The sequence below is a fragment of the Canis lupus genome, chromosome 12, assembly GCF_048164855.1.
Source record: "Canis lupus baileyi chromosome 12, mCanLup2.hap1, whole genome shotgun sequence".
NCBI classification, from domain to species: domain Eukaryota; kingdom Metazoa; phylum Chordata; class Mammalia; order Carnivora; family Canidae; genus Canis; species Canis lupus.
Window position 1 is genome coordinate 46,658,778 of NC_132849.1, and position 22,909 is coordinate 46,681,686.

The following is a 22,909-nucleotide window of genomic DNA, read 5'->3' on the forward strand; positions in this document are numbered from 1 at the left end:
GCAGCCTGGGGGTGCGCGCGGGCGGGGGGAGGGCACCGGCCATTACCCCACTGCGATCTCCCTAAACCCCTGGTCGCCGTCCCGCGTAGTTCTCCAGCACTCACAGGTAGATGCCCACCTTCAAGGCAAAGAACAGAGCCCCGAGGATACCAATTTAATTAAAGCAGAATCGCTGTCGTCAAAGAATGAAATTTTGTGACGGGCGGGGACGGGGAGAGTTAGTTACAGCGTGGAGTGATTCGTGCTGTGGGATGAATGAATAAATTATACCTTGAGCTCCTCTTCCACGCTAGACCCTTCACCTCCACCCAAAAGAGTTCCAGGAATCTAGAAAAACATCTTTGGAGGAGATGACATTTGCTTGAAGAATGAATGGAACTTTATTTTTTCCCCTCTCTTTTTCTCTCATCTTTCCCTGCATTGTTCTAAAGATCGACGTGAAAGCATGGTTCTGACCAGTGGCACTGGAATATAGGCACGAGGAGAAAAGCCTGAGCAAAGGCACCCAGAGTGGACCCTAGAAATGTTCTTCTTCCACCCCCACCCCCAAGGCTCCCAGGTGGTTAGGTCAGACTTGAGGATATCAGCATCACTGAAGGAGCACTGGCTGTTTTGTTCAAGAAAGATGATGGCCAACTGTACTATGAGGGTCAGCATCCGAAATTCCCCATGGACTGCTTCACGGCGTGGCCCAGAGTCTCCCAGGTATGCAGCTAGTCTAAAATCTAGTGATGCACTGGGTCCTTCCTTGGACTATGGTCCATGGGGAGGCACTCTTGGGGAAAGTGTAGGACAGGGGTTTGTAACTCGGATAGGTCCATGGAGCAGCTTCAGTTGAATGCACAATATTTAGGATAGGGATAAGTACATTTTTCTGGGGGGGGGGGGATTTTTATCACATTTTAAAGAAGTGATACCATCCTACCTCCTGACCCCCTTCCCCGCCCGCCCCCCCCCCGAAGAAAAGTTAAGAAACCGTGTAGACTCTAGGAATCCTGTACTCTTTCTTAGACTCAGAAAATCGAGGAGAAGTGGGGGAAGGCTCTCCCCTTCAGGGAGGGCGAATGTGTGGCTGGTTTACTGTAGATGGAGTTTCACAGAAACTACTACTCCCAGAGATCCATGCAGCGAAGCCCGAGCTTATTGGTCAAAGGGAAGGACCCTCCCCTAACGTGGCACAAGTAAGAGCCAATAGACAGAGGGCATTGTGGGACTTGCCCGGCTACCGCTGTCCTATCAGGAGCCTGGGGGCCGGTGCTTCCGGTATTCGCTCCGGGCTCGGGATCCCGCGGCACCCGGGAGTCTTATTTTCTGTGGGCAGTAATCCCGAAGGTATTTTGTCTCCGCAGCTGCCCAGCTTAGCTGGTGTCGGGAGGCTGAGGGTGGGCCCGGAGGGAGGTGGAGGGGCCGGCGCTTGCTGGGGAGTGGGCTGGGCCCAGGTGTGCCGAGAGGATGGGGAGAAAGGGAGGAGGAGGCGCGCGGGGGGCCCGGGCGGCGGACCGCGAGGGGGGAGGGGCTGAGGGTTTGAATGTGTTCCACGTGACTCGCTAGTGACACTTCTGGGACTATGTCCCGGGGCAGCCACCCGGGGTGAAGAACGTGCTTTATGCATAAAGAGCCTTATCACAGCGTCACGTACAAGAAGGTAAAGTTGGCTTTAAAGCCTCAAAACCAGGTGTCTCCACAGTGAGGAAAAAGTATGCGCCTTCGCGGAGTGAATATGATTAAGTGGCTTCTAAAAATATTTATAGAATTTAAATGGCATGGGAAAACGCTAATATATAAGTGGAAAAAATCGTGATGTGAGATTGGACAGTATGGTTGGAAAATGTAACCATTTTCCATAGAAAAAAAGTCCCAGAGGGATTTTTTTTTTTTTTTTTTTTTTTTTTGCCGTTGGATGAATATGCTTTTTTAGGAATTTACCTTTTTGCCTTTCTCCTGTGTTGACTAAAAAGAAAAAAAGTGTAAAGCACTTGAAATTATTTTATAGTGGAAACACAATAAACAGAAAAACAAGTTGGAGGTTGTGTAACTCTGTTTAAACCTACTGGAGGGGGACCCCTGGGTGGCTCAGCGGTTAGCGCTGCCTTTGGCCCAGGGCGTGATCCTGGGGTCCCGGGGTCGAATCCGGCATCGGGCTCCCTGCATGGAGCCTGCTTCTCCCTCTGCCTGAATATGAACAAACAAACAAACAAATAAGTCTTAAAAAAAAAAAAAAAAAAACCTACTGGAAGTGGTCCAGTTCGCCTAAGCGCCTTGATTCTCACCTGAGTTGTCTTGAAAACAAGAATTAAATGGCCATAGGCTGAGTACCAGGTCCTGGTTCTGGCCTTCTCTTCCCTGAAGTAATAAAACAGTGAACTTTTCTTTCCCTAAAACTCCCTTATATCTTATAGTCACAAGGATACAGTTAGCATCAGGGAGAATTTAAATATTTTTTAATATACAGAATAATTGGGGAACGTCTGAAGGCTATTTCAACTTTTGTTCTCTTGGCTCTGATCTTTCACAGCCAGGGTGTCCACTGCTTTGGTTTTAATTACCTACATTATGACAGTGACTTCCAAACCCTTAACCTCTGACTGCCTAAGGTACATTGCTACCCTATAGACATCTTAGATGAAGCAGATTTTTTTTTTTTTTTTTTTTAGATTTTTACTTATTTATTCATGAGAGACACAGAGAGAGAGAGAGAGGCAGAGACACAGGCAGAGGGAGAAGCAGCCTCCATGCAGGGAGCCTGACGTGGGACTCGATCCCGGGTCTTCAGAATCAGGCCCTGGGCCAAAGGCAGGCACTAAACCACTGAGCCACCAGGGCTGCCCACATGAAGCAGATCTAATACAAAATTTATCACACTGCACACCCTGAAGCACACTCTGCCCTATATATCTCTGATTACCTTTGAAGCACACTCTGCCCTATATATCTCTGATTAATGGTTCGACAATTTTTTAAAGATTTTATTTATTTATTCATGAGAGAGAGGCAGAGACATAGGCAGAGGGAGAAGCAGGCTCCTTATGGGGAAACTGATGCGAGACTGGATCCCAGCCCCCCGGGATCATGACCTGAGCCAAAGGCAGACTTTCAACCACTGAGCCACCCAAATGTCCCTCAACAATTTCACATCTCCTTTCTTCCTCACCACTCTTATCTTTCCTGATACCATTATCTGTCCCATTTGCCTTAGAAATATCTCTTGAATCAGGCCCTCTTTCTCTACTGAAGTAGCTACAAACTTGGCTCACTGTGACATTCAAACTATCTCATGCCCCTATTAAACTTATCAGCCTTCTTCTTTCTCAGGTCCATCCTGCACATTATCACATGAATGTATGGTAGTTCTTCCAAATTCCTCAGCGGCCCCTTTATGCTCAGGGAAACAAGGTTGGAAAGGTATGTTGATCTCAAAAAATAGAAGGCCTGAAATACCTTGCTAAGACATTTTGAAGGAACTTTTTTTATATATATGTAGACTGTAGAGATAGTATTTAGCAGAAGAACAAATTGACCATAGCTGTAATTTTTTTTTTTTAGATGATTCTGCCCTGGGGCACCTGGATAGCACAGTCATTTCAGCCTCTGACTCTTGATTTGAGCTCAGTCATGATCTCATGGGTCATTGGATCAAGCCCCCTCCCTCAGAGGACCCCCCCCCCCGCACTCAGTGAGGAGTCTGCTTGAAAATTCTCTCCCTCTACCCCTACCCCCCATCTCGTGCACATGCAAACACATACACTCTCCCTCTCAAATAAATAAATCTAAGGAACACAAAGATTTTGCCCAATCACATAGAGCATCCAGGCTCTGTGGGAAAAACGAGACTGGTGTCCAGAGGACCTCTCCTTGACCTACCCTACTTAAAAGGGAGAGATGATCAAGACCTGAACTAGCAGTAGAGTACAAAGGTTTGGAACTGAGTTTTGTAATTTTTGTTAGGTTTTTGAGAAAATATGCCAAATTCTTCTTGTTACTGAGGATGAAAATACTAAAATTGATTCTTCTAAAAATCTCAGTAATGTTATTATATTTGTTTTTCTCTTATTTACAAATCCTTACCCTATGCTACCCCTGGCCTTATATACCCTCAGTAATATTAGACTGACTTGGGTGGCCTAAAACATATCATATAAATTGCCTTTGATATAATTGGCCCATTAGGAATTTTCTCTGCCTGGGAAAATGTATCATGCATTATTTATCAATAAAAGTCTTTTAAAAGTGCATAAGTAGATATTAGAGGAAAACATATATTATCTTATATAAGACCAGTGAGTTAGAGATGGCAGTTTTCTTCATTAGTAATGACAGGTGACTTATTTCTCCATTTACCAAGCCAGCACAGACCCACTTAATCTGACATCATGTGTGGAAGCATAATAGACCATTCCTTCTTAGTAAAAGGTTCTACAAGCTAGGACAAGGCTAGCAAAGACTATGAGAAATAAGCTGCAGATAAGTTAAAAGCCAATCACCGGGCAGTTTGGTAGAGAACACATTTTTTTTTTTAAATGTTTCTTTATTTGAGAGAAAGAGCATAAGTGGGAGCAGAGGGAGAGAGAATCTCAAGCAGACTCCTCATTGTGTGCAGAGCCTGACAGGCTTGATCCCAGGACCCTGAGATCACCACTTGAGCCGAAACCAAGAGTCAGATGCTTAACCAACTACCACCCAGGTGCCCAGTAGGGAATACATTTCTGTGGATTTAGAGACTTCTCAACGGCGACCTCTCAAGTTCTGTCTTTGACACCTACATACTACTCAGTAAAGAATGGTTTAAAAATGTCCATTGGGTTCTGTGGCATAGATGGCACTGGTGACTTGGTGAAAGCTATTTCAAAAAGGTGATAATAGAGACAATATGGAGTGGGTTAAGAAGAGAATGGTGAGGAGGTGCCTGGCTAGTTTAGTCAGTGGAGTCTTCGACTCTTGATCTCTGGGTCATGAGTTCAAGCCTCACCTTGGGTGTAGAGATTACTTTTTAAAAAGTGGCGTGGGCAGCCCAGGTGGCTCAGCGGTTTAGCACCACCTTCAGCCCAGGGTGTGATCCTGGAGACCCGGGATCAAGTCCCGTGTAGGGCTCCCTGCATGGAGCCTGCTTCTCCTGCTGCCTGGGTCTCTGCCTCTCTCTCTCTCGAATAAATAAAATCTTTAAAAAAAGTGGTGAAAGAATGGATACTGCAAGTTCAGACAATTCTTTGTTTACTAGTAAGATTAAACATCACTATAAATATGTTTATTGATGGGAATCCCTGTGTGGCTTAGCGGTTTAGTGCCTGCCTTCAGCCCAGGGCATGATCCTGGAGTCCCAGGATTGAGTCCCGCATCGGGCTCCCTGCATGGAGCTTGCTTCTCCCTCTGCCTATGTCTCTGCCTCTCTCTCTCTCTGTCTCTCATGAATAAATAAATAGAACCTTTAAAAATAAATAAATCTTCCTTTCAATCACAAAAAGGCCATTTGAATACATGTTTATTATAAAACTTTTTTTTTCAAAAAATACAGAAAAAGAGAGTCCCATTTTAGCTCTTACAACACCCCCACTCCATTTTAATTACCAATATTGAACACTTTAGGTGTGAATCATTCCTGATTTTTGTCTGCATCTTTATGTAAATATATACAAGTACCCATGTTTAGGGTTTTTTTTCCCTCTAAAGAAAGAATATAGATGAAAAAAACTATTTGAAAACGTTAAAAAGGAGATCCTTTTTTTTGTTTGTTTAAAAATTTTATTTATTTGACAGAGAGAGTGAGTGAGAGAGAGACCACAGACCTGGGAGAGGGGCAGAGGGAGAGGGAGAAGTCGACTCCACCCTGAGCGGGGAGCCTGATGTGGGGCTCAATCCATGACCCCAGGATCATGACCTGAGCAGAAAGCAGACGCTTAACTGACTGAACCACCCAGGAGCCCCAAAAGGAGATGCTTTTAAGACATCTTGGATCCTGGACTGCAATAAAAATGTGATCAGTCTGTCAAATAACATGATGTGTTTTGGAATTAGATTTTTGAATTTTATAAGATTTTAATCTTTACATACATTTATGGTATTATATATAATTGTTACATAATCTATTTACATTTTCTTTTTTTTTTTAAAGATTTTATTTATTTATGAGAGACAAAGAGAGAGGCAGAGGGAGAAGCGGGCTCCATGCAGGGAGCCTGACGTGGGACTCGATCCCGGGTCTCCAGGATCACGCCCTGGGCTGAAGGCAGGCTCTAAACCACTGAGCCACCCAGGGATCCCTCATAATCTATTTACAAAAAGGATTTGTGGTACCCATCTAATGTATTGATAGACTCCATGATGAATTGATTCATTTCAGGCTTTCAGTGCATCTGGCATTTTTTTTTTTTTTAAGATTTATTTATTTATTCAGAGAGAGAGAGGCAGAGACACAGGCTCCATGCAGGAAGCCTGACGTGGGAATTGATCCTGGGTCTCCAGGATCACACCTTGGGCTGCAGGCGGTGCTAAACCGCTGCGCCACTGGGGCTGCCCAATCTTGCATGTTTTATTGGCTCTCCCTAATTCATCATAGCATCATAGCATCATAGCAGGGCTACACCCAAAAATTGTGATTACATTAACTTACAGACACAGGATTAGTAGTAGAGTGCACATTTTTTGTTTACTTGATTCCTGTCACTGTCTTGAAACTTTGAACCGAGAACTGCTATCATAGGCATTGCTATTATTTTCCCTAAATTACTGATTTCTACTATCCTGTTTGTGATCAGGGAAGTTTGAACTAGAGGTGCCCAATAAATGTATTTGAGCTGCAGAAATGGCCAAGTGTAAAAACTAGTATTCTACAGAGGCAATCATAAAATGAACCTGTGAGACAAAATAAAAATCTGGAATTTCATTCCTATTATTAAAGACTTATTATTAAAACATTATAGCCATTACATTTCAAAGGTTTGACCTTATTTTACAGGAAAAATAATTTCTCAGGAATGCTGGTTCCTGGGTTGTACTTGTGCTCACCATGCAACACAATTTTATTTATTTATTTTTAAATATTTTATTTATTTATTCATGAGAGATACAGAGAGAGAGAGGGGCAGAGACACAGGCAGAGGGACAGGCAGGCCCCATGCCCAACGTGGGACTCGATCCTGGGTCTCCAGGGTCAGGCCCTGGGCCGAAGGCAGGCACCAAACCGCTGAGCAACCCAGGTGTCCACAACACAATTTTAATGCTAAAAAACCATCTCCTTTCAGCTGGGATTGTGGAGGTGCAAGATATTTTGGGTACCTCATTTTTATTTAACACTTTTTTCCTTCGTTCTCTTTTTCATTATGTCTGGACAGAAAAATGATTCATCAGGAATTTTGGAGATTTTTTTACCTCATGAAAACTTATGACAAGTTCACTGTCTGCCTTTAATTCCTTCTCAGAACTGGTGAATATTCCCACTTAGGGTGTTTTCTTAAAAGACCCATGGCTAAATAAATTTAAAAACTAAAAGTTAGAAGCACCTGGCCGGGTCAGTTGGTGGAGCAGGTGACTCTTCATCTTGGGGTTGTGAGTTCAAGCCCCTTGTTGGTTGTAGAGATTACTTGTTAAAAAATCTTAAAAAAAAAAAAAAAAAAAAAAAAACCCTAAAAGTTAAACACAGTTTTTAACATTTTTTGTTTAATGAATACCAATATAATGAATGAGTTTACAAATATTAGAATTAGAATTAATTTCTATTACTGTGCTTTATATTTTTATTTAAATTTCATAACATTGGGCAGCCCCGGTGGCTCAGCAGTTTAGCACTGCCTTCAGCCCAGGGCCTGATTCTGGAGACCCGGGATCAAGTCCCACGTCAGGCTCCTTGCATGGAGCCTGCTTCTCCCTCTGCCTGTGTCTCTGATTCTCTGTCTTGTTCTCTCTGTGTCTCTCATGAATAAATAAATAAAAATAAAATCTTTTTTTAATTTTTCATAAGTGTTGGGGCAACTAGGCGAGTCAGTTGGTTGAGTGTCTAATTGGAGATTTCAGCTCAGGTCATGATCTTATGGGTCATGGGATGGAGCCCTGCATTGGGCTCTGTGCCCAGCAGGGAGTCTGCTTGAGATTCTCTTTCCCTCTCTCTCTGCCCCCATCCCCTCTCTCTCTCTCTCTCTCTTTTTTTTTTTTTTTTTTTGTAGTTTTATGGTTGTATTAACACAAATATGACATGCACATAAGCTGTCTGTCTATTCATTTTCTTCCCCACGCAGCCTGGCATTGGGATTGGTGAATCTGATGGCCAGCTGGGCTGTCCTTTCCACAATAACTTTATGGTTCTTGGAGGATACATTGTAAGCAATCTCTGCATAATAAGATTTGTTGCCTATCAGCAACACTTCAAGCTCCTTGACATTGTGGACTAGGAACTTCCAGAAGCCACTGGGCAGCATGTGCTTTGTTTTCTTGTTGCTCCCATAACCAATGTTGGGCATCAAGATCTGGCCCTTGAATCTTCCACATACCCTGTTGTCAGTGCCTCTGGGTTTCCGCCAGTTGCGCTTAATTTTGATATATCTGTCTGACTGGTGCCGGATGAACTTCTTGATCCTCTTTTTAATGATCTTGGGCTGTACCAGAGGTCTGAGGATAGCCATGAGGCCTTCAAGAAAGAGACAGAGATGGTGTCAAGCAGTCCCAGCAATAGATGGCTGCCACCTCTGCAGGCAGCGGTGAGGAAAAGAGCCCCATCCTTTCTAAATAAATAAATCTAAAAGAATAAATTTCATAAACATCTTTTGGTCAAAAAAATATAATGTTTTTCTTTAAGTTATCTAGCTAATGTACTCTTTGTTAACGACTATGTGAAAGTTCTTAATTGTTTTTGTCTAAAAATCAGTCTTGCACATTTATTGTTGCAACATTTTATTCCTGCAGCCAATATTTTATATATATATATATTTAAAAAAATATATATATATATAAACTCACTGATAGAATTTTGAAATAGGATTTACCTGAGGCGATTTTTTTTTTTGCCTTTTAGATAAAGATTGCTTGTCATGTTTATCTATATTTGAAAATGAATACTCATCTTTGAGATAAGTTAGAATATCCAACTTATTCTCGTTACTGCCGTATTCTCATCTGACCTTATGTATCTTAGATATGTGTGAACTCACCATCCAGGGATGCTAGAAATGACGTTAGAGCTTAGGCTGTTCGGTTTTCCAAAGCCAACTTTTTTTTTTTTAAGATTTTATTTACTTATTCATGAGAGACACAGAAAGAGAGGCAGAGACATCGGCAGAGGGAGAAGCAGGCTCCCTGCAAGGAGCCCAATGTGGGACTTGATCCCAGACCCTGGGATCACACGCTGAGTCAAAGGTAGACTTTCATCCACTGAGCCAGGAGTCCCTCCGAAGCCAACTTTTAGTGCATCTGAACTTGAAGCTCACTAAAGCAATGTAGACCAGGTTCTGTACATAAGGTGATTCAAGGAAAGATTTTCATACTGTGGCACTGATAGAGTCTCTGCATTATAATAATCACTAGAAATAAAGATCCCCCCCCCCCCCCGGAACTACTCTAGGAAGAAACATTTCATTGTTACGAAATCCTACATTAGTTTTATAAAATGTTGAAATTATATCATACAAATATATGATTTATTAACATTATTTTTTTAAAAATTTAGGGATGCCTGAGTGGCTCAGCAGTTGAGCATCTGCCTTTGGCTCAGGGAGTGATCCCAGAGTCCTAGGATCGAGTCCTGCATCAGGCTTCCTGCATAGAGCCTGCTTCTCCTCTATGTCTCTATCTCTCATGAATAAAATCTTTTAAATTTTTTTTTAATTTTAAACACTTTTAAAAGATTTAATTTATTTATCAGAGAGTGAACAAGAGTGAGAGAGAGAGAGAGCACGAGCTGGAGTAGGGGCAGAAGGAGAGGGAGAAGGCCCTCCGCTGAGCAGGGAGCCCCATATGGGGGCTTGATTCTGAGACTCCAGGATCAGGACCTGAATCCAAGGCAGCTGCTTAAGGGGCTGGGCCACCCAGGCACCCCTATTAACATAGTTTGATTGTTTGTCCTCATGGTTTAAATGACAGTATGAGTTCTTTAAGACCTGGGAACTTGTCCTCATATGTATGGTTGGTTAACCTTTTTCTTTTTTTAAATCATACAGAAAATGAGAAATGCTGGTGTATGTCTGTATTAGGACTCTGTGGCCCAGTAGGGGAGGGAAATAGCTCTTAATATATATCCCCCATTGTTTTGATTGTTAGGAAGAGGCTGGATTATTTAACAGACTTGGAAAGAACGTCCAATGCAGTACAAAGAGATTTACTGACAGTATCATAAGAGCCTAAAGCAACAAACAAAACTGATGACAACACAACCCCTGGTGATACCATGACCCAATTGGAAACTCCTTTTATGATGTAATGAATACAGAGCAATCCATCTGAAAGTACTTGCCAGCACTTATGAAATGCGCTAGGAACTGACAGGCAAAGAAGCTTAGTTCCTACTCTCAAGGCCTTTGTGTGTGAGTTGTGAATTGAGAGCTAGGACATGAAAGAAGGACTGATGATCACAAGTAATAAACTGAAGATGTCACAGGAGTGCTTTGGACTGTAAGGGCTATAGGAATTAGGAGGAAAGGGCAGCCCCCGTGGCGTAGCGGTTTAGCGCCGCCTGCAGCCCAGGACGTGATCCTGGAGACCCTGGATCGAGTCCCACGTCAGGCTCTCTGTATGGAGCCTGCTTCTCCCTCTGCCTGTGTCTCTGCCTCTCTCTCTCTCTGTCTGTCTCTATGAATAAATAAATAAAATCTTTAAAAAAAAAAAAAAGGAATTAGGAGGAAAGTATCACCTTTGTAGGATGATTCAGGAAGACTTCTCGGAGGACGTGGTATTTAAGCCGGGCCTTCAATTCACCTGTCATTTATTACATGTTTTGAATGGGCCAGGCATTGTAACTATGAAGATGAATAAATAGAAGACCTGGGGGGTAAGTATGTCCACACTTGGGGTTTGAATGCCCAGCCGAAGAGTTCAGATGTGATCCTGTCAGCCAGTGCTGTCCATCAGAACTTTCTTAACTGATGGAAATGTTCCGTCCTGCCTTGTCCAATATGAGAGCCACTAAGCCACATGTGACTTTCAACCACTTCAAAAAAGGGCTAGTGTGACTGAGAAGCTGGATTTTTTAAAATTTTTAATTAAATTTACAAAGCATACATGGTTAGTAGCTACTTTATTTAACAGCACAGCTCCAGGCAGTGGATAACATCTGTCGATTTTTAAGCTGATAAATGATATTCCTAAAAGGACCTTTTAAGGTTGGTCTTGCACAGATGGACTAGAGAAAGACAAGTTGGGGAACCACACTAGAGGAGATTTTTGCAGTCATTTGGGCTCGAGGTGACAGTGATGTGATTCAGGATGGTGCTGGTAGGAATGACAAGGACTGGATTCCCAAAGAGTTCTAAGAACTAATAGGACTTGGTGACTAACTGAGAGTACAGGAGATGAGTTTTTAGCCTGAGTGAATATGAGAACGGTGATATCCATTAAGGAGCTGCTGTTGATGGGGATCCCGGGGTGGCTCAGCGGTTTAGTGCCTGCCCCTTCAGCCCAGGGCCTGATCCTGGAGACCCGGGATCGAGTCCCACATCAGGCTCCCTGCATGGAGCCTGCTTCTCCCTCTGCCTGTGTCTCTGCCTCTTTCTCTCTCTCTCTCTCTCTCTCTCTCTGTGTGTGTGTGTCTCTCATAAATAAAATCTTAAAAAAAAAAAAAAAAGGAACTGCTGTTGAGAACAAAAAAGCCTTTTTTTTTTTTTTTTTTAATGCACATCAAGTTTGAAGTCAATGTGGGCAGGGCTAATATCAGCCATCATGTGAAGCCTAACAAATCTTTGAATAGCATTGCAGCTCAGCAAAGGAGCCAGGAGAAGAGTGCAGATGTGGGACACCTGGGTGGCTCAGCGGTTGAGCATCCGCCTTCAACTCAGGTCATGATCCTGGGGTCCTGAGATTGAGTCCCGCATTAGGCTCCTTGCACAGGGAGCTTTTGTCTCCCTCTGCCTGTGTCTCTGCCTCTCTCTGTCTCTCATGAATAAATAAATAAAATCTTTAAAAAGAAAAAGCCATCTTGAAGGGAGTTAAGGAAATAAGTACCAATAAAATCAGGGATGTAAATATCAATTAATGTGATTTGGCAGTGAAAGAACAGAAATTGGATGGTGAAAGAGGTCTTTCTCGGGTTTTGTTTGTTTGTTTTTAGAGCGAGCGAGAAAGGGAGAGCATGAGTGAAGTAGGGGCAGAGGATAAAGGAGAGAGAGAATCCTCATACACACTCCCCAGTGAGTGTGGAGCCCAGTGTGGGGCTCGATCTCACAACCCTGAGATTGTGACCTGAGCTAAAATCAAGAGTTGGATGCTTAACCAACTGAACCACGCAGGCACCCCTCAATTTTTTATTTTGAAAACTTTTTTAGATTTAAAGTACTGTCAATACAGGGATCTCCGGGTGGCTCAGTGGTTTAGTGCCTGCCTTCTGCCCAGGGCATGATCCTGGAGTCCTGGGATCGAGTCCCACATCGGGCTCCCTGCATGGAGCCTGCTTCTCCCTGTGCCGGCTTCTTCCTGTGCCTGTGTCTCTGCCTGTCTCTCTCTATGTCTTTCATGAATAAATAAATAAAATCTTTAAAAAATAAAAATAAGGTACCATGAATACCAATATAGCCTCAATCTAGATTCAAGAATTATTAACATTTTGCTACATCTATTTGATCTTTCTGCATTTCTATATAAAATGTATGGAGTTTGGTGTTTTTGTTTTTTTGCAAAACCAATTGAAAGCAAATTGTAGGCATCATCTCATTTTACCCCAAATGCTTAAGCATCATATTTAAATGGTAAGGACCTTCTCCTTCATAACCGCAATACCATGGTCACACTTAAGAAAATGAATAACTCTACTATATCTTCTAATATCCATTGCATATTCATATTTCTCTAATTATAAAAATATCAGGGATCCCTGGGTGGCTCAATGGTTTGGCGCCTGCCTTTGGCCCAGGGTGTGATCCTGAAGTCCTGGGATCAAGTCCCACGTTGCATTCCCTGCATGGAGCCTGCTTCTCCCTCTGCCTGTGTCTCTGCTTCTCTCTCCCTCTCCCTCTCTCTCTTTCTGTCTCTCGTGAATAAAATATTTAAAAAAAAATAATTATAAAAATAACTATTTTTTATAGAAAATGTTATTTCCTCAATTCAAGAACCAATTAAAGTTTACAAATTGTGTTTGCTTGTTATGGCTCAGTAGTGTCTTTTAACCTGTCACATTCCTTTGTCCTTTTATCTCCTTGAAACATTGACCTGTGAAAGGCCTAAGCCAATTTGTCTTGTAAAATGTCCTATGTTTTGGATTTGTCTGATTATATTCTCCCACTAAAACTTTCCTTTTTACTGATTTCAGACAACCTGTATCCAAAAGGATGGAGTTGGGAGAAGGAAGACTTCTCAGGACAGGGATGAATGCATTGTACCAGGCAGTACACCCAGTTCATGGCCTGGTCTGGACTGACGGGAATCAGGTAGTCCTAACTGATTTACAGCTTCACAGTGGAGAGGCCAGGTTTGGGGACTCCAAGGTCATCGGACAGTTTGAACATGTATATGGGGTGTCCTGGGCCCCGCCTGGTGTAGCTGACATGGCTGCTCTGCTCGCTGTCCAGCACAAGAATCATGTCATTGTGTGGCAGCTGTGTCCCAGCACTACGGAGACGATCAAATGGGTGATGTCTTGGATCTGTGAGATTAGACAGTCACTCCCTGTCCTTCCCCAGGGCTGTGTGTGGCATCCAAAGAGTGCTGTCCTGGCTGTGTTGACTGCACAGGATGTGTCAGTCTTCCCAAGTGTTCACTGTGACTGCTCCAGGGTGAAAGTGGACATTGACACCCAGGGCCTCATTCACTGTGCCTGTTGGACCCAGGATGGCCGGAGGCTGGTGGTGGCATCTGGTAGCAGCCTGCATTCCTATATTTGGGACAGTGCTCAGAAGACTCTCCACAGGTGCTCCTTCCATCCGGTGTTTGATGTGGACAGCCATGTGCGCTCCCTTAGTGCCACTGTGAACTCACAGGTTGCTATAGCCACTGAGCTTCCACTAGATAAGATTTGTGGCTTAAATGCATCCGAAACCTTTGCCATTCCACCTGGTGGTGAAGACACTCGTTTGTGTACTTCACCAATTACTGAGGAAGTACCCATTGGGGATGAGGGAGCAGTTGCTTCTGAAACAAATTTTGAAACATCAGTGTCTCCTGTTTCTTCCTCTTCAGATCCTCTGGATCTAACTCATATACATTTCAATACAGCTACGTCTGAGAGTAGTTCTCTTATTTGCCTAAGAAAAAAGGACTTCTTGACAGGAACTGGCCTGGATTCTTCACATTTGGTCCTTGTGACCTTTGAGAAAGAGGTCACCCAGACCAAAAAAGTCACCATTCCCGGCATTCTGGCTCCTGATCTAATAGCTTTTAATCTTAAAGCACAGGTGGTGGCGGTGGCTTCCAATACTTACAATATAATTTTTATCTATTCTGTCATTCCATCGTTCACACCAAACATCCAGCAAATTCAATTAGAGAGAAATGAAAAGCCAAAAGGTTTATGTTTCCTGACAGATAAGTTATTATTAATTTTGGTAGGAAGACAAAAATCCACTGATTCAGCATTTCTTCCTTCTTCAAAGACTGATCAGTATACCATTCATTTGATTGTTAGAGAAGTAACATTGGAAGAAGAACTTCCAGTCACATCGAGTGAAAACCGGAGTGGATACTCTACTTTCAGCACTCTGTTAAATAAAACAGACAGAAAAAAACTAATTGAAAGTCTTTCCCCAGATTTTTGTTACCAAAACAGAGGGCTCTTAATAGCTAAAGGCAGCAGGCAAAGTGGAAAGCCTGAAAGAACCCTTATTAAAGAAATCAAAAGTCCTCCAACCAGTGTCTGTGATGGCTTCATCACTCTTAAAACTCTAGATGCTGAGCCTGTTAACGGCTCAGTATCACTGCCCAGATCCAGGAGCACACCCAACCACACCCTAAGTCCAGAACCTCCTAATTTGCTTCCAAGAAAGAACTTACCAAGGGAAAAGGAAATTTACCAGCTGTCTAAGGAAATGGAAATTTTATCTAGGACCCTGACTGAAGTACAGCGATGTCTTTCTGAACTCACAGATGCTCTACATCGTGAGAAGTCCTCTCCTGTGTATCCGCCCTCTCAGGATCTGCCCTATGTGCACATCACTTATCAGGTAACTTCTTTGAGGAGCTACCACTGTACGTAAAAGTTCCTGCAGCCAGTGGGTACTGGTAAGAAAAATTCATTGATGAGGAAGATGGTGTTCTAGCTGAACTTCACTGAACTGGGCATGTTACATTACAGGCAAGTTGTTATACCTCTCTGGGTTGGTTGGCTGCCAACCAGATGGGCACACATGCCAGCATACACTGTGATTATATCACATGCGTGGTATAAAATATGAATGAGTGTACTCATCCTGGCAATTTATATTTAGAAAAAAAAGAATTTTCCTTATGTGGTATTTCACTGTGGGAAACTTTTCCTTATGCAGAGAGAAAGGTTAGGTTGATTTTAAAAAGTTTAATGCATCTGCAAACATACAGTATTACACAAATGGGATTATATCTTATCTGTTTTTATCATAAACATTTTTTCTTTCCCATTGAACTTGGCCCTGCCCCCCACCATAATCCGCTTTAACCCACGGCTTAATGTGGCTCCCTCCACTATTTTAGGTCATACTCATATAATCTTACACACTTCTTTATATACATAGGTCTATAGATGTGGGAGAGGTTGTCATTGTTGTACAAAACAGGGTCCTAGGGTACATTCTTGGTGCTGAGAGTGCACTGTTGATGTAGCTGGTCCCGTGTTGGTGGATATTCACATTGCCTTTGGCTTCTTCACTTTTGTGTCTTCAGTCACTCCAAGTCGTGCTGTAGTAGTACTCTTCTGTGTATCTATTTGTACTCCTACTTTTATTTCTGTTGGGTTGGTTCCCAGAAGTGGAAGTGCTAATTTGAAGAGTATATATATGTTTCTACTTTTAACAGAGCTACCAGATTGCCTCTCAGAGATTTTGTACTTAATGTATCCTCACATACCCATCCTCAACCTATGGGACTGTCCTTTCCCTCAAATCCTCATCAGTCTGATAAGTGTGAAGTGCTTTTCACTTTTATTCCTTTGTATTTCCTTTACTATTAGTGAATTTGAGTATGTCTTCATGGTGTTTGGCTAATTAAGGATTAATTGCCTATTGCTCATTTTTTTCCTATTGAGCTATCAGTTTATAAGAGGTTTTTTGTATATTATAGAAATTAATGTACATGTAATAGTCTAGATTCTCTTACTATTTTATTATATTAGTTTTTACATTGAAGTTTTTAATCTTTCATTAAATTTTGGTGTATGGCCCACTTTTATTTTCTGAGAGATAACCAGTTGTGCTGGCAGCATTATTAAAAGTCCATCTTTGGGACACCTGGCTGGCTCAGTATATGGAATACGCAGCCGTTGATCTCAGGATCTTGAGTTCAAGCCCTACATTGGGCATAGAGCTTACTTTCTTTCTTTTTATTTTTTTAAGATTTTATTTATTCATGAGAGACAGAGAATGAGAGGCAGAGACATAGTCAGAGGGAGAAGCAGGCTCCCCGCACAAGGAGCCTGATACGGTTTGTGATTCCAGATTCCAGGATCGAGTCCCACATCGGGCTCCCTGCGAGGAGCCTGCTTCTCCCTCTGCCTATGTCTCTGCCTCTCTCTCTCTCTGTGTCTCTCATGAATAAATAAATCTTTAAAAAAATAAAATAAAATAAATTCATCTTTAATCCCACTGAACTTGATCTACCACCACATTTGTCATCTATAAATTTATATACTGGGATCTAATTCTCTGGGTTCTCCATACTCTAACTACTATAATGCTGACCTCTTGTCTAGAATTTTACCAATATCACACTCATTTGATAACTGTGGACTTCTATATCTTCATTTTAAGATATTTGTAGAAAGTTGGTATCGAATCATTGATAAATAATATATAAACTCTTATTTAACAGTGATCAAGGGCAGCCCGGGTGGCTCAGCGGTTTAGCGCTGCCTTCAGTCCAGGGCCTGATCCTGGAGACCTAGGATCAAGTCCCATGTTGGGCTTCCTGCATGGACCCTGCTTCTCCCTCTGCCTGTGTCTCTGCCTCTCTCTCTCTCTCTGTGTGTCTCTCATGAATAAATAAATAAAATCTTAAAAAAAAAAAAAGATGAAGAAGAGGTATTTTAGTTTTTTCTTAAAATTTACTAGTGTTTAATATATAGGTTTGTATTATTTTTTAAAATTATTTTTTACAGATTTTACTCATTTATTTGAGACAGAAAAAGAGAGAGAGAGCATGAGCGCGGGGGGCGGCGGGGAGGGAGAAAGACAGACTCCCTACTGAGCTGGGAGCCTGATGTAGTGCTCCATCCCAGAACCCAGAGATTATGACTTGAGCTGAAAGCAGACACTTAACCATCTGAGCCATCCCAGTGCCCTTTGGATGTGGTTTTTAAAGGAACCAAAAGTAGTTTAAAGCTGGATTAAAAATTTTTTTATTATGAAAAATCTCTAACATATATTTTTATTATGGAAAAATTATACACATAAATAAAGACTACATAATGAACTCCTTTTTATATCTGGCATCTGGATTTAACAGTTGTTAGCATTGAGATACCTGGGTGGCTCAATGGTTAAGTGTCTGCCTTTGGCTCAGGGCATGATCCTAGGGTTCTGGGATCGAGTCCTACATCAGGCTCCTCTAGAGAAGTCTGGTTCTCCCTCTGCCTATGTCTCTGCCTCTCTCTTTCTCTGTCTCTCATGAGTAGATAAATAAAATCTGTAAAGCAAAACAAAACAGTTGTTAGGATTTTGTCATAGTTGCTTTTTAAAAATTTCCTAAAATATTTTAAGTAGGAATGTCATGGTAATCTAACCCATAAATATTTTGTGATCTAATCCTTTTGTTGTATTAAATAATGTAGCCCAAAGCTCCTTATTTATAACTGGTCCAGTTATAGTGATAATATTTTTAAAAACTACTTATACATTCTATTCTTAAGAAATGTTAACTCTGTTGCTTCTGCAGTCAGTTTAACCACTTTTATTTTTATATTTGAAGAAATCTTATAATGTAGGTCCTGGTGTTGAAAAAAGAGCCATTCTCCTCTGCAATGGCAAACTAAGGCTCAGTACAGTCCAGCAGACTTTCGGCCTCTCTCTTATTGAAATGCTTCATGGTAGGTAGAATTGAGAAATTGGCTGTACCCCTCACCAACCTCCTTCTACCATCTATTTTGTAACTTTCACTGATAATGAAGATGAAGTATATGAACCATTCAGTGATTCACTAGGTAGTGAATTCTTGTTCATTGCCTACAGTATACCCACGTCTATTATAGGTGCCAAAAAAACATGGAAAATATGGGTTCTACCCTTAAGAAACTTAAAACTTAACAGCCTAGCTGGAAGACCTAAATGTACACATGAAAAAAAAACAAAGCAATGTATAACAACTGCAAAGGAGTGACATAAAACCTCATATATACCTGTGGCACTAAACAAAGATCATAGCAGCATTGCAAAATATTTAAAGGAGTTGTCATTTTAATATACAACAATCACGGGAATGTGAAGGGCATCCCTAAATGCCAGTGGACTGAGCCATATGCCCCTTCCATCAGGTACACAGCATGGTGGTTTTTCATGCCTCATTCTTCTATTGGTAGCCACCACATTGAACATGAAATCGGTTTCATTTTTTCCTCCCTTGAACATTGTAGCGCCAGCACTTTTCTGTTTTGACACATGTGTTTGTGATGTGACTTAATAATTGTCATTTGTCCTGGGTGGGGTTAATATTCCATTCTGGGTGCACCATATTTTCTTTGACCTTTAAGTGGTTTCCAGTTTTCAGCATCATACATAGCACTAATAAAAATGTCTCTGGATGTTTTACAGGCTGTTTTTAAGCCACTGGTCCTAGGTTACCCCAGAACAAACCATTCAGGGTTTTCTGGACCATTCTTGTCTAGCAGTAGTCAGTTCAGCATGCTTAGATGTCTAGAGGTTGGCATGGATCTAAAGAATAAAGGTTCCTCCAGAGAGTAGCTATTTCCACCTTCACATAGTTTCTGGAGAAACTGCTAAAGAACGTGTAGATAGGGATACTCCACACAAACCCTAACACGTGTGTGCATAGCACTGAGTAATACATGCCTCTCTCCTGGTTAAAAATGGATGTCCTCTAGCTATGCCTACGTCATCATTACCCACTCCTGCCGTATAACCTCACCCTCCGTAGTACTGTCCTTCAGTCTCCCCATCCTCTTCTTGGTCTTATGATGATCAGTTCAATATTACCAACTACTCTATTCCTACCCTCAAAAAAATTTTTGTCTTATTTTTCTTTATAGAATAAGATGAGATACCCTAAATTGCCTATGTTTATTTTCCTTGCAGACTCACACTGGATCCTTCTCTGTGCTGATAGCGAAGGCTTCATCCCATTAACTTTCACGGCCACTCAGGAAATAACCATCAGAGATGGCAGCACAAATGTCTTCACAGACTCTGTCTCAGAGTCTTAATCCTGCTCCTTCTCTTGAAGCCTTTAAAGACCTGACTGTCCAGAGTCCAGATGCCACTGGCTGACCTGCCCGTTGAAGCAGCACTGCCTGATACTTATTTGTGGAGTATTTGCTGCATACATAGCTTTTCAGATGAGGCCATTACAGACGAGGTCTCTTTTCCGCCAGGGACTCTCCTCAGCTGGGGTTGGCGCTGTCACTCAGCGAGGAAGCACCTGCCACCGTTGGCTGTTTTTCCCTTTTCCCCACCCCGGGCTGAAGCTCACTGCTCTGGAGCAGAGCTCAGTCTTTGTTAGATGGCTCAAAAAGTGGTTGTTTATGTATTCGTGACTGTGTGATTTTGTCTAAGGGCAAAATTCCCAGAACAAAACAGTATTATGGTGCCATATGGATTGTGTTTTATGGTTTCTCTGAGGCTTTCTGTCCCTTGCCCAAAACTGTTAAAGCTGTCTTAGAAGCACTTAAAAGGTACTTCAGCATTGTTATAGATCATTTCCTTGGCTTAAAGATGATAATGAGAGGTACTGGAGAACATATGCTCCAACATATCCTCCTTACTCAAACCAGCAGGAATCAGCAGAGCTCAAAAGAAGACAAAAAAATTAAGTGGACTTCTGTCCCCAGAATAGGCAGTCGTTCTGATGTGGGCTGGACCTGCCAGGATCTAAACCTAACTCAACCAGCTTCCTTAAAAAATTCTGGCTAACCAAGGTCCAGATACTCCTAAAAAGTAGCCCCAGGCAAATTTCAGATGAACTATCAAGTGCTTTGACCCCTGTGGACCCTACTTGAGGATGTGCTTATGTTAACGGTACAACGCCAAGCTCTGGTGCGGTCTAGGGCATGATTACATGCTGTCACTACTCCTGATTTTCTCCCTAGAATGCCCGCCCCCCAGTTTTAGGATCATAAAAATGTCCTATTTTTGTCCAGTAGTTAGCTCCCTCAGTTAAGTTGTCACTTTAATTTTGATGTTCTCAAGTCTTAGAGACCAGTATAGTCTGTGAGAGAACATAGTTCAGAGAATTGGAAATTTCACTCAATCTGAGGTAAGTCAAAAGTACCAACTTATTATAATTATGGGCAAAAGTGCCGAGTTAGTAAAGTGGAAAGAGCCCTGATTGCAACTTCAGATAGACATGCCATTTCTCGAACAGAATCATATATTTCAGTGACGGCATCATGACAAATTGATGAGTGTGTGGCTACTCAGGGTACATCTGCAGATAAATTGTTTCAGCCATTGAGGTTCCATTAGCACATATGCATCTTTTTGCCCCCTTTCCTTGAAAATTATCTGGAAAAAAAACAACTCCATACCCTTGGGGACTCCTGTCTGTCTGTTACCATTTATGAAGATGAAGCTGGAATAGGAAAGAAGTGAGGGCACATTTTGTGGTTCAGATGCATTAGGCAGCTGCTGGGATAATGGAAGTGGAGGCCGTTGGTCTGTAATCAGGTGCTTGAGAGCAGTGGCCGAGGACAGTCTTGAGGCCTGGTTCTGTCTGCAAAGGAAGTGTCTGGGCGAGATGAAAGACTATTATAAAGCCTGAGGGGCCTGGGGACCAGGCAGTAAGATCAGTGCGGGTGCCTCAAGGTACAGGTAATAGCCACCATTTCCCTGGTCAGTCCTGTGAATGAGTCAATAAAATCACTAATGGTTGTTGTGGCCGTTGTGAATGTTCTGATGTTATTTTCTCTGTGATTATCGCTCGTATAAAGACAATTTCTTGATTTTATGTTTGTGTACGTTGTCTCTGTATTTCTTCTGGTGGACAGTCTGGCACATAAATTAGGTATTTCTTTACAACAAATGTGATTCCATGACAACTCTCATACAAAAGACATTTCCTTGGCCTCTGCTATTATTATAGTCATTGGAGCTATAGAAGATAATCCAGTATTTGCTGGCTTTGGAAACAAGGACAGAAGAGCTATAATCTTTTAAGTATTGTTTAATGTTCTGTTGAGAATATTTTGCATAAGGAAAGACGTTATTTACAAATCTCATTTGGTACCCAAATTTTTCTGAATTTTGTATGGGTATATTATTTGATGCACACAATACATATAAAGGCTTAATTTATTTATATTTATATATTTTTAAAATATTTTATTTATTCATGAGAGACATAGAGAGGCAGAGGGAGAAGCAGGCTCCATGCAGGGAGCTCGACGTGGGACTCGATCCCACGATTCCAGGATCACGCCCTAGGCCAAAGGCAGCCGCTCAACCACTGAACCACCCAGGCGTCCCAGAAAGGATTAATTAAAAAAAAAAAAAAAAAAATTTTAATTGGAGAGAGCAGGGAGAGAGGCAGTGAAAGTGAAAAACAGACTTCCTGCTGAGCTGGAAGCCTAGACCCTGGGATTATGACCTGAGCCAAAGGCAGATGCTTAACCAACTGAGCCATCCAGGCAGCCCAGGAAGGCTTACTAATAAAATGAGCCACTTACCACCTAATTTAAGAATCAGAAAGTTGGGCAGCCCAGGTGGCTCAGCGGTTTATAGTGCCATCTTCAGCCCAGGACTTGATCCTGGAGACCCAGGATCAAGTCCCACGTCAGGCTCCCCTGAATGGAGCCTGCTTCTCCCCCTGCCTGTGTCTCTGCCTCTCTCTCTCTCTCTCTCTCATGAATAATTAAAATCTTAAAAAAAAAGAAATCAGAAAGTTGCTAGAAACCATTCTGGATCCTTCTCCGTAGAGATAACTCCACCCCAAGGGAACTAATCTCTTGATTATTGTAATGATCATTCATTCCTTTTTTTTTTTTTTTTAAGATTTTATTTATTCATGAGACACACACACACACAGGCAGAGACACGGGCAGAGAGAGAAGCAGGCTGCATGCAGGAGCCCAATGTGGGACTCTATCCAATGTGGGACTCATCCAGGACAACAGGGTCACACCCTGGGCCAGAGGGAGGCGCTCAACTGCTGAGCCACCCAGGTGTCCCCATTCCTTTCTTTTTTTTTGCCACAACCACCTATATACATTGGCCTAAACAATATAGTGTTTATATCCCCTTATTTTTGAGCTTTATACAATAGTGTGATATTGCATATAGTCCTCTGCAACTTAATGCTTTTCTCTCAGTATTGTTTCTAAGAACCATGCTTGTTACATGTTTGTTCTGTTATTTTCACTGTTTGGAGTTACTGTAATATATCCATTTCCTGTTGTGCATATTTGCACTGTTCCCTGGTTTTATTTTTGTGATTATAA

The 22,909-nt window shown here is 42.0% G+C and overlaps 1 protein-coding gene, 1 long non-coding RNA gene and 1 pseudogene across 7 annotated transcripts; 1 reads left to right on the plus strand and 2 right to left on the minus strand.

Moving 5' to 3' along the window:
• The first annotated feature begins 6 nt into the window (after positions 1 to 6).
• WDCP (WD repeat and coiled coil containing) lies at positions 7 to 21,420 on the plus strand. Of its 6 annotated transcripts, none has more exons than XM_072770914.1 (4): positions 10 to 705; positions 13,436 to 15,281; positions 18,214 to 18,331; positions 19,554 to 21,420. In XM_072770914.1, the coding sequence occupies exons 1-4, from the start codon at positions 524 to 526 to the stop codon at positions 19,679 to 19,681; spliced, it is 2,274 nt and encodes a 757-aa protein (XP_072627015.1). In that variant the 5' UTR covers positions 10 to 523; the 3' UTR covers positions 19,682 to 21,420. The 6 variants fall into 6 exon arrangements, with proteins under 6 accessions (XP_072627018.1, XP_072627015.1, XP_072627020.1 ...); XM_072770919.1 differs by lacking the exon at positions 10 to 705 and adding an exon at positions 1,207 to 1,332; XM_072770915.1 differs by lacking the exon at positions 10 to 705 and adding an exon at positions 3,307 to 3,402.
• On the minus strand, positions 46 to 1,135 carry LOC140601651 (uncharacterized). The gene is made up of 3 exons (XR_012004646.1): positions 977 to 1,135; positions 271 to 464; positions 46 to 118 (listed from the first exon to the last, which is right to left on the minus strand). It is a non-coding gene; the product is annotated as an uncharacterized lncRNA (long non-coding RNA).
• On the minus strand, positions 8,131 to 8,652 carry LOC140600722 (large ribosomal subunit protein eL32 pseudogene; annotated as a pseudogene).
• Positions 21,421 to 22,909: the final 1,489 nt, after the last annotated feature.